The sequence below is a fragment of the Phyllobates terribilis genome, unplaced genomic scaffold, assembly GCF_046119375.1.
Source record: "Phyllobates terribilis strain yellow unplaced genomic scaffold, ASM4611937v1 Scaffold_11__3_contigs__length_659146591, whole genome shotgun sequence".
NCBI classification, from domain to species: domain Eukaryota; kingdom Metazoa; phylum Chordata; class Amphibia; order Anura; family Dendrobatidae; genus Phyllobates; species Phyllobates terribilis.
In genome coordinates, this window is record NW_027362771.1 from 298,752,570 (window position 1) to 298,764,816 (window position 12,247).

The window sequence follows — 12,247 nt, forward strand, 5'->3', positions numbered from 1 at the left end:
TCAGAACAGAAGAAATATCAGAAGTTGAAAGTTAGACATCTTTCTATTTCATTTATAAAAAAAAAAGTCATTTAGAAATTGATGGCACAACACATCTTAAAGTTGGGAAAAAAAGCCATGTCTACCGTAGTGTGCCATCACATCTTCTTTATACAGAAGTTTGCTGGCAGGTGAGGAGACTATATTTGCTGGAGTTTTAGGAGAGGCATGTTGCCCCATTCTTGTCTGTAGGATTCTAGTTGCGAAACAGTCCTGGGTCGTCTTTGGCAGATTTTTGGCTTTATAGTGCTCCAAATGTTTTCTATTGGTGAAATGGCTGGACTGTAGGTGGCCAGTTCATCACCCCCAACTCTTTTACTGCAAAGCTATGCTGTTGTGATGGATGCAGTATGTGGTTCTCGTTTTCTTTCTGAAATATGCAAGGCCTTCCCTGAAAGATGATGTCTGGATGGGGCCATATTATTCCTGAACCCATGCAGTGATTTGCACAACCGAATCCTGCTCGTTTTGAATACAGTTCTGCATGAGGGCCCATACATCATAATTGTCCAATAATAAGTCAGCCTTATGCACTTGGGTTTTCTCCAGAATCTCTGAATGTTTTGATATTATGTACTGTAGGTGGTAGGATATTCAAAGTCTCTAATTTTATTTTGAGGAACATTTTTCTGAAATTGTTCCACAATTTTGAGGTGCAGTTGTTTCGATTAATGAACCATCCTTGCTTCTGAGAGACTCTGCCTCTCTAACGTGCTCTTTTTATACATAGTCATGTGACTTAGTTCAAAGTTGACCCTTCATCTGTTTTAGTTACCAACACTTATTTTCCAGCCCTTTTTTTCTGCGAGTTATCCAGGACTTTATTCATTTTTTTTATATGGGGCTTAGAACAAACAGGCAGGTAGTTGCTAACTACCTGCCTATTCTGCCTGTGGATGATCTCTGATGGCTCAGCCGGTGATTCCCCTGCTTCATTTCGCTTCTCGTGCACAGAGACTCTTCCTTTTCCAGTCCGCTTTGTTGAAGAGACAGCTGGCTTTCGGTCAGCATGACATCGGCAGAGATGCCCCATCAACAGTGCAGAAGAAGACGACTCTTCTCCTTTGATGTGACGTCGGTGGAAGGCTTAGAATCGCTGGCATGAGTGGTCCATGACCGGCATGATTATTGCCAGGCAGAACAGGCGTGTTCTTGGCCAAGTCCTGGATGATCCTTTTAAACCTTTCCCAATGTATATGATGTGTTGCTGCCACCAATTTCTAAAGTTAGATGTTTTTCCATTTCATTTGAAAAAAAAAATAACTTTCAACTCAATAATAAAATATGGCTAAGATTTCCAAAGATTTTCATTTTATTCCTGTTTTTATTACATCCTAACTTTTTTGTATTGGAATTGTATTTTGGATTTTTTTTGTAATTTACAAGGTTTTGACTGTATACTTGTAGCTTTTTATATTATGTGTATGAACATGCTTATTTGTACATTTGTTTTTTTTTTTTTTTTCTTAGGAACATTTTAGTAGACAAACCTAATGATCAATCTTCACGGTGGTCTTCAGAGAGCAACTACCCTCCTCAGGTAAGTGTTTGTGTAACAAAATGACATGGATTCAGGGCTGTGGAATCGGTAACCCAAACCTCCAACTCCTCAATTTCCATGACAGTCTCCACGACTCCCGAGTCCCTCATACATGGCTCATGTTTAAGTGATAAATTTACTGTAGCACAGATTCATCTCCGCTAAAAGAAAAGGCCTTTAGATCAGGAATAGGACAGACATTTATAGGACATTTCATAACTTTCCCAAATTCTTATGAAAAAATATTCCCCACAAACTGCATTGAACTACTGTACCCAATTTATTATATATTTTAGGAGTCGGGGTCGGTCCATTTTATATAGACTCTGACTCCACAGCCCTGGATGTTATGACTTTATTTTGAATATAACAGTCTCTCCAGGGGCAATAGATTTAATCTGGACATTTAGGGGGAGAAGCAAGCGTAAAATGTGTGCTGCAAATCTCAGGTTAAACCTATGCTAAGCAAAATGAGCTGTTAGAACAGTTATAAGGCTGTAAAAAGTATTTGTGAACTCTGGCTTGTGTAGCTAATTGTTTTTATTGCTTTTTCTCGCAGTTTTTGATACTGAAAGTTGAAAGGCCAGCCATTGTACAAAGCATCACATTTGGAAAATATGAGAAAACACATGTTTGTAATTTGAAGAAGTTTAAAGTCTTTGGCGGAATGAATGAAGAAAACATGACAGAGCTTCTGTCCAGGTAAATCAATCCGATGGCAGTATATGCCATGTGACTACTGTATATTGGTTTAGTATTATCAGTTATGCAAGTATGAGATTTATGAAGGTTTTTAATGTTGTAGCTGTTATGTTTTAAAATGTTCATGAGGTGGCCATACTGAAGGCACACAACTGTATTGTCAATATAAAGGAAGGACAGACGTGTGTGTGTTTTATGGTAGCTGACAGGATCAAGTCAATTAACACAATTGTCAGAGAGGGACATTTGAGATCTGTGGAAAAATTCAGCTGTGTAGTTCAGACTACTTGTAGGCTTCCATCCGTAAAATAGAGCGGTCATTAGCATGCCTACTTTTTAATGATGAGGTGATTCTGCTCATTTGTTCCAGTCAATACTGTAAAGCATACCTGGAATATGTCAAGATCTTTATAAATAAACACAATAAATAGTTTAAAAAAAAAACCTTTTTAAAGCGTTTTCCCATCTCAGCTTTTCTTGCCTCAGTTGTGAATAACTTTGTTCCAACTCAGATTTTTGCAGGTAGAGCTATGGAAACAGCCAAGAATGGTTGAGCTATGCTGTCTTTGTAACTCCCAATAATTTCTACTTAGCCCAGCTTCTCTCACCTGTTTCTTTTGCTCCTCCTCCAGTGGTTGGAACCTGGATGGAGCTATTCATATTACAGCTAAGATTGTCTGCTATGGGAATAACCCTTTTAATAAAATATAACTTTTGAAGATTGCATTTCCTTTCATGTGCTTTATTTTTGGACAACCTCTTGTTTACTTTTCTCTGATTAACCACTTACCACAAAACTACACGTTACCGTCGGAATTCACAAGTATGGAGGGGGATCACGAGCTGAACTCCCTCTACTCGTGATGGATGCTTTGCTACATAGCCGGCATCTGTTTTGAACCGCAGCAATTGGAGCAAAGCCACAATCAGTGCTGTTAAGCATTTAGATAGTGCTGTTAATCTCCTCACAGCAACATTTAAAGGAGCTGACCACTACTCGAGACAACCCCTTCTCAATCTGTATGTTTCCCACTTTTAAAATAACCACTTTTAGGGTATGTGCCCACGTAGCGTTTTATAAGCGTATATTCTGCGGAATTTCCGCAGCGTAAACGCTTGGTAATCCGCCCCCCATGGTCCCCAATGACAAGCCGCAATGTCAATGCCCATGTTGCAGATTTTTCTGCAGCGTTTCTGGAGCGCTCAAAAATCCGCAGCATGTCCGTTAATTTTGCGGACACGCAGCGTAATCGCCGCCATTGACTTACATTGAAACGCATAATATCCGTGTCATTTACATTTGTACACAGGGATAATATGCGTTTCTATGTGCGGATGGTACCCAAGTCTGGAGGAGAGGAGACTCTCATCCAGACCTGGGTACCATAGAAACTGTAAAAAAAAAAGAATTTAAAATAAAAAATAAAGTTTATACTCGCCTTCTGATGTCCTCCCGGTGTTTTGTCTGCTCCGTCCGGTCTCTTGCAATGCTCCCGCTGTTGTGAAGGACCTGCCATGATGTCACTGAGTCATGTGACCCATCACATGGCTCAATGACGTCACCGCAGGTCCTTCACACCACTGCGAGCCTCCCAACATACCGGACGCAGCAGAGAGAACACCGGGAGGACACCGGAAGGGGAGTATAAACTTTTATTTTTTACCATTTTATTATTTTTTTTTTTTTAACTAACTTGGTCACACTACTATAAATCCTTGCCGGTTGCATGGATTTATATAGTGTGAACAAGTTGTCAAGCACTTTTCCAAGTGATGCTAAAATCGCTTGGAAAAGCGCTTGATAACCCGCATGCAGAAATGCATGTGAAGAACGCTTGACAAACGCTACTACCTGGCGGGAAAAACGCATGTAAAAAATGCATGCGTTTTTCCTGCCAGGGAGAAGCGTAAAAAATATGCAGCATTTCGTTCCAGCAGTGTCGGCACTCTGTCCCTGTGATTGCATGACGTCATGTGAACACTGCAGCCAATCAGCAGCTGCTTCACACTCCTACCACCTTCAAACAAATTGCTTACATCTGGAGGAAACTATTGTGCTGACCCTACTCAAGCGGTGCCAGCTAGTGATGAGCGAGTATGTTCTGTTAACCCTTTCAGCGTGCATGCTCGGGTACTCGCCGAGTATCTTCAGCGGTACTCGGTGTTATCTTTTTGTCACTCTGTGCTCATGATTTACGACTGTTTGACAGCTTTAATACATGTGAGGAATGCCTGTTTCTTAGGCATTCCTCACATGTATTAAAGCTTTCAAACAGTCGCAAGTCATGCACACAGCGTGACTAAAACATAACACCCGAGCACGCTGAAGATACTCTGGAAACAGCCAAGCATGCTTGCTCATCACTAGTGCCAGTGTTATAAAAGGGGGAAACATACGGATTAAGAAGTAGTTCTCCCGAGTAGTGGATAACCCCTTTAATGAATCGCTTTCTGGTGCACAAGCAGCAACTCATTCTTTTTTTTACTATCCCCCCTTCCCAACCCTTCTCTCCGACACCCGCAAAGCTATGGCATCAATGGCCTGCTGAAGTCACTTTTGGCTGCCATCTTTGTACTTCTGTCAAGACCAGCTGTAGGCTGAATTTCATAGGAGACTGCTATTTACACTATGTACTGCAAAGCTGTGGTATTGCACTATATAGCATAAGGGGTCAGGCAATTGCAGGTTCAAGTGGACTAAGGGAAGCAAAAAATAATAATAATAATAATAATAAAGAAAAAAAAAGTTTTTTTTTTTTTTTTTTTATTAAACTTTATCACCTTATCGCCCTCCTTTTTCCTCTAATTGAAAATACAAAAATGTAAAAAAAAAAAAATATTGCCACATCTGTAAAAGTCCAGTGTATCAAAATATAAAACTAATTATTGTAAAGAGTTAAACACTGTAAAGAGGAAAAAAAAACCCAGGCTGTAGAATTTTGTTTTTTCAGTCACCAAACCCCCACCTAAAATACAATGAAGCGATCAAAACGTTGTATTTATTCAAAATTGTTTAAAGAAAAACAGCTTGCAGAGTTTGAAAAAAAAAATAATAAAAATCATCAAACAAAAACTAACGTTTTTAGTTTTTGTTCGATGGAGCTGAGCTTGGACTTTTTTTTTTTTTCCTTATGAGATGTTATGGGTCTCATAAAATGGTCCAAACAAATTTTTTATTAATTTTTTTTTTTTAATTATGTAAACTGATTTTTTTTTTCTTAACTTAAAAAGGGAATTCTTATTAGTTTGGTATGGCTGTAATTGTACTGAGAATAATTTTGATAGCTAATTTTTACTATATAATGAATGCCGTAAAAACAAAATCCCCAAATTTCATATTTTCACCATTACATCTCTGTTGGATTTTTTTTTTCCCTTTTTTTCAGTACATTGAAAAGAAAATGTACATTTAAGCACAATTTGTCCCGCCAAAAATAAGCCTTCATATATCTTTATCGATTGAAAAAAAAAAAAATGTATGTCTCTTTGAAAAACAGAAGGTTAAAAAAAATAAATAAAAAATGAAAAATCACGAAGCACTTAAAGCGCACCTGTCAGCAGGATTGTGCTTAGTAAACCACATACACTGTCAGGTGGGCGCCATTACACTGAGTAAAATGATACCTTTGATTAAATCCATCCAGTGATTCTTTTATAATCTTTGTTTTTCCTTTCTGGCATAATAATATGCTGGTACATTCCCCAAAATGGCCGCGGACGCCAGAGATGCTACTGCGCAGGCGCCATTTTGCTTTTGGAAAAAGAATTTGGGTGATGCAATATGGCGCCACGCATGCCCAATAGTATCTCTTGGCAACTGAGAAATGCTGCTGCTCAAGCTGCGGCCATAATCCTGTGTGGTAAATTTTTTTCCTCCAGCAACATGGCGCCGCTAAGCTTAGCTACTGCGCACGCGCGAACTCCATTTTGCTTTTGGAAAAAGAAATTTGCCTGCAGCAGTATGGCCCCCGCCGTCCGCTCTTGCGCAGTAGCATTTCTTGGTTGCCGAGAGATGCTACGGAGCATGCGCAGCGCCATATTGCTGCACCCAAATTCTTTTTCTAAAAGCAAAATGGTGCTTGCGCAGTAGCATCTCTCAGCAAACGAGAGATGCTACTGCGCATGCGCTGGCAGCCGCAGCCATTTTGGAGGATGTAAATTTGAATGTGACACAGAAATTACAAAGTCAGTATTTAAAATAGTAGGCAGTTCACTGAAAGCACAGTGACCTGTCAAAAGGCGCCGATAGGAATGCATGAATACATAATGAGCGCACCAGAGCACATGCATATCATTATGTCAGAAGTGAAAATAAAGATAATAAAAGAATCACTGGACTGATTTTGTCAACGAAGGTATCATTTTACTCAATATAATGCGCCCATCTGACAGTGTATGTGGTTTAATAAGCAGAATCCTGCTGACAGGTGCGCTTTAAGGGTTTATTAAAAAATTTAGATACTCCCCAACTGGTTGCCCGATTGTTACTATTTTACAGCGTCGTCTGTACGGAAGTAAGCAGTGATGATTCCACCCGCCCTTTCAGACAACTCTGCCTACTCTTTGCTTTGTAGACAATATAGCCTGTTATGCTGACAAATATTCTGCACTCTAGTAGTGTAAGGTTATAGTTACATGTAAGAGCCATAATGGTATAAAATCCCATATTATGCAGTCCTCTAGGCTTGTATTTTTTCACTAACCCAGTGTATATAAACATTTCCTATTTCAGTGGCCTAAAGAATGATTACAACAAGGAGACCTTCACATTGAAGCATAAAATCGATGAGCAGATGTTCCCGTGCCGTTTCATTAAAATAGGTATTTCATTTGAATCCTGTCAGATATTTTATTAAATTTGCATTACTTGGTAGGTTTTGATTATATTTTGACTGATTTTTATATATAGCAGGTGAAATAAGTATTGACCACATCGCCAATTTATTCAGTCGTCCATGACAGCACCACGTGAGAGAGAGGATCCGCCCATCAAGGACCGGAAACCTACAGGTTAAAAAGGGCGGCCCTCTCTTCCCGCCTCAGTTTAGGTTTCCTGTCCATGATGGGGGGACCTTGCAGGCTTACCTGCAGAAGATGGACTCCTGTCCCAGAGAGGGCCACAGCAGGTGGTTGGAGCCGGTCCGTCCCGGTCCTCTGGAGACGCCACGGCAGGGCTCATGGGGGCGCCTCCGTGAGCGTTGCGGCAGGCGCGACATTGCCTCACGGGAGGTAGATGTCTGCCAGGTGTGGGGCCGCTAGCGGGCTTCCTCCCCCCTCCTGCTACCGCTTGCAGGAGATCCAGGTCGCGCCGGCGGCGCACGTGACGGGCGCGACCTTCTGACGCGACTTCCGGTGCGCCGGGCAGGAAGCCCTGTGACGTCACCGGAAGGGGCTTGGCTCGTTTGAATTTTTTGGAGTCTACATTTGACGGCGTGGAATTTGAGAGGGTGTTATTGACCAACAAACGATTCCCTGCAAATGTAGTGAATACTCTCCTGGCTAGCAGAAAACCTGTTACCACCCGTATTTATGCCAGGACCTGGAGGAAGTTTCTGTCCTTTGCAGAAGTTAAGGTGGAGGAGGGGCCCCCTATTGGGAAAATTCTGGAATTTCTGCAGCGAGGCTTAGAATTAGGTCTCACTACCAGTACCTTGAAAGTACAGGTGTCGGCGTTGGGAGCTTAATTTTCTTCCAATATTGCAGATAACTATTGGATAGGCCGTTTTATAAAAGCTTCCTTTAGGTATTACCCATTACCAAAGCAAAGATGTCTCCCTGGGATTTGAATTTTGTCTTAGATGCCTTGACCAGTCCTCCTTTTGAGCCACTAGATTTAGTCTCCCCCAAAATTATTTTCCTAAAGACGGTCCTGTTAGTAGCCCTAACTTCAGCCAGGAGAGTCAGTGACCTACAGGCCCTTTCAATATGCCCTCCATTCACACAAAATCTGGACGATAGGATTATATTAAAACCTGATCCAGCCTTTCTTCCTAAAGTGGCCACTCGATTCCATAGAACCCAGGAAATAGTTCTCCCAACTTTTTGCTTTCCGCCCAAAAATCAAAAAGAGGAGAGACTTCACACTTTAGACGTTAGGAGGTGCGTACTAAGGTACTTAGAAGTATCACATGGCTTTAGAAAGGATAAGTCCCTATTTATTTGCTATCAGGGGGCTAGGAAGGGTTGTAAGGCCTCAAAGGCTACAATCGCTAGATGGATCAAGGAGGCCATTTCCCTCGCATACTCCTCAGGGGATAAAGAGATACCGGAGGGATTGAGGTCGCATTCTACCAGAGCGGTGTCAACCTCCTGGGCGGAGAAGACAAGGCTTTCCATTGAGGAGATTTGTAAGGCTGCCACTTGGTCTTCTCCCTCTACTTTCTATAGGCACTATAGATTGGATCTGGGTGGCTCTGCAGATCTCACTTTCGGGAGAAGGGTGCTTCAAGCTGTGGTCCCTCCCTAATTTCCTTCGTCTCTGTAATTCTCTCACGTGGTGCTGTCATGGACGACCGAATAAAGCCTTAGTTACTTACCGGTAACGGGATTTTTCGGAGCCCATGACAGCACCCGTATATTCACTCCCTTCACTGGTGTTGTGCACTCCTGTAGATTTGATTTCTTTTTGTGCACCCTTGTGGGAAATTGATGAAAAGTAATGTACTTAATGTGATTATGTTTTGTTATAACTAACCTTGGCGGTACTCTCATGCTCTGTTAACTAAACTGAGGCGGGAAGAGAGGGCCGCCCTTTTTAACCTGTAGGTTTCCGGTCCTTGATGGGCGGATCCTCTCTCTCTCACGTGGTGCTGTCATGGGCTCCGAAAAATCCCGTTACCGGTAAGTAACTAAGGCTTTTCTAAGTAAATGTATTTCTAAAGGTGCTATTGACATGAAAGTTTCACCAGATGTTGGTAACAACCCATCCAATCCACACAGGCAAAGAAATCAAACCGCAGATGTCCATAAATTTATATCTAATAATGAGAAATGACACCGGAAAAAAGTATTGAACACATGAAGAGAGGTGCAAAAAGCCATGGAAAGTAATGACACCATCTGAAATCCATCAGTAATTAGAAAGCAATCCTGCCACTTAGTTAAAAAATACCAGCTGGATCAACTGATGGCCTATAAAAGGGGTCTAATTACCCAGGTGTCACACAAGAAACATGATGGTTAAAACCAGTCAACTGTCTCAAGACCTTACCAACCTTATTGTCAGAAAACATTCTAATGGCATTGGTTCTAGAAGAATTTCTAAACTACTGAAAGTTCCAGTGAGAACTGTTGGTGCCATAATTCGGAAGTGAAAAGAACATAATTTCACCATAAACTGGCCACAACAATGTGCTTCCCAACAGATTTCAGACAGAGGAGTGAAAATAATTGTCAGAAGAATTGTCCAAGAGCCAAGGACCATCTATGGAGAGCTACAGAAAAACTTGCAATCAGCATGAACAATTGTTTGAAAGAAAACTAAATGTTCTCAACCTCCATGACCTTATGCTCACCACACAAGACTCCATTGCTCAACAAAAAGCATGTTGAAGCGCATTTACAGTTTGCTCAACAACAAGCCTGTAAAATACTGGTAGAATATAGTCTGGTCAGATGAGAACAAAATCGAACTCTTTGGAGGCCAAAAGTCACTACATATCACCCCAAAAACGCCATACCAACAGTGAAGTTTGGAGGTGGGAACATCCTGGTATGGGGCAGGTTTTTTTTTAGCATACCATCAACTGACCTAAATCCAATAGAAAATGTATGAAAGGAACAAACGCTCACCGTTCATAGAAGAAGCCCACAGAACTGAGGATTTGAAGAGTGTTTATGTGGAAGAATGGGCAAAAATCTCACCTGAGCAATGCATGCGACTAGTTTCTCCATACAGGAGGTGTCTTGAAGGTGTCATCACCAACAATGACTTTAGTACGAAGTAGTAATTACATTTCAGTAAATGTGTTCAATACTTTATTTTCCCTGTGTCATTTCTCATTATTACACTTGACTTAATTTATGGACCTCTATGATTTAATTTTGTTGCTAGTGTGAATTGGATGAGTTGTTACCAATATCTGTTGAGAATTTCTTGTTAATAGCACCTTTAGAAATATATTTACTTAGAAAATTGGGGACGTGTTAAATACTTTTTTTACCTGCTGTATGTGCTGAATGCATTCACAGATGTATATATCATTTTGGCATAGTATAGCTGCCACCGTGGGGAGCATGTTGTACTTGCATATTATATTGCTTCTCCAGGAGGTTTCTATGTATTCGGTAGCTCCTTTTACAACAGCTGCAAGCAGACTATTCATGCTTTGAGGCTTTTAAATTGTAGCTTCCAAGCTGGGCATGTCAGAAATCTTTGTTTAATCTTATTATGTTTTGTTTTAGTGCCTCTGTTGTCATGGGGTCCAAGTTTTAACTTTAGTATTTGGTACATTGAAATCAACGGCATTGATGATCCCGATGTGGTACAACCCTGTCTACATTGGTACAGCAAGGTAGGTGTGCATTTGAACCTTTGACTTTCATAATGTAGACTTTTTCTTCCCGCCCTCTGCCTAAGGTGCAGCCGATTAGTTGTCATGATAGCAAGGGGCTTTCTGAAGTCCCACATATCTGTTGGTTCAGCCTGGGCTTCATAGGAGGCCTAGCAGATCAGAGTCATTTTGTGTAACCGTTTCTCCATGGGCACATATAATGCATAGGTAACAGTCATCATCTACTTGTTTCCTTTTTTTTTTTTTTATTTCCATTTTTCAACCTTAGTGTATTGATAATACCAAACTGTTAAGTCTCTGCTTAGACTAGTAGCATTGCTTCCATTGATACTGAAGCTATGGTTGCTGTGGCATATCAGTTTTTGAACGTATAGTGACAAATCCAGACAGACCCGACCTCCTTCATTTTAATGCAGTCCTTTAGTGTTAAGGTATTATTGACAGCAAGAAAAGTGCTGCACAATGTGCGTTTTCTTATTACCAAAGATGCAGTGAGAGCTAACAAAAACCTAGATGGAGGTCCTGGGTGCAGATATAGGTGAAGAAAAGATTAATTGCATATGTTGGTAGGTTTATCAGCATTTTTTTTTTCTGTAACTTTAATATTTGAGAGTTTTTTTTACTGCAAGCTTAGAGGTCATGTCTGGAGACTGAATTTTGTGTGTTGTTCGTATTCTAGTAAATCTGCTCATTCTTCTCCTTGTTCCAGTAGTACCGTGAACAGGAAGCCATTCGCCTCTGTCTGAAGCACTTCCGCCAGCACAACTACACAGAAGCTTTTGAGTCTTTACAGAAGAAAACAAGGATAGCTTTAGAGCACCCAATGCTAACGGAGTTGCATGATAAACTAGTACTGAAAGGAGACTTTGATGGCAGCGAGGAACTGATTGAAAAAGCTGTTAACGGTATTGACACTTTTTGTTTGTTTTTTAATTGACCTTTTTTGGCATCTTATTTAAGCCCTTCTCAACCTTGGACGTATAGATATGTGCTAGGTCATGTCCCTGTATTTGATGCAGGCTCCGGCGCTGAGCATGCAGGCTTTCCTGCACATAAAGCTGATTCACCTGCGGCTGTCAATCTCTGAGAACGACTTTTAACACGCGCCAAGCGCGTCGCTAACTCCGCCCATCGGAGCCCTTGTTACTTGATAGCTGAGCGCCGATGGGTTGTCATGACAGCTGGAGGTCTGCAGATCACCCCCTTTCCTGTCATTGTAAATCTCCTATGAATCTCCTAAGGGGGGACTAGTGAAGCAAGTTTAAAAAAAAAAAATAAAAATTAAAAAAACATAACTTTAACTCACCCCCCTTTAGCCCTATTCAAAGTAAAAAAAAAAAAATGTAACAAAAAGTAAAGAATACACATTTGGTATTGCTGCTTTCAGAAATGTCTGTTCTATCAAAATATAAAGTAAATTAATCCGATCAGTAAATGGTGTACTGTAAAAAAA

General features: G+C 40.8%; 1 protein-coding gene across 2 annotated transcripts in view; it reads left to right on the plus strand.

Annotated features, from left to right (window-relative positions):
• MKLN1 (muskelin 1) overlaps positions 1-12,247 on the plus strand; it is a 59,369-nt gene that overhangs the window by 10,975 nt on the left and 36,147 nt on the right. For both annotated transcript variants that reach the window (XM_073652477.1, XM_073652478.1), the window contains exons 2-6: positions 1,510-1,579; positions 2,139-2,281; positions 7,014-7,102; positions 10,685-10,794; positions 11,507-11,699. In XM_073652477.1, the coding sequence (XP_073508578.1) occupies positions 1,510-1,579; positions 2,139-2,281; positions 7,014-7,102; positions 10,685-10,794; positions 11,507-11,699 (605 nt within the window). The remainder of the gene's footprint in view (positions 1-1,509; positions 1,580-2,138; positions 2,282-7,013; positions 7,103-10,684; positions 10,795-11,506; positions 11,700-12,247) is intronic.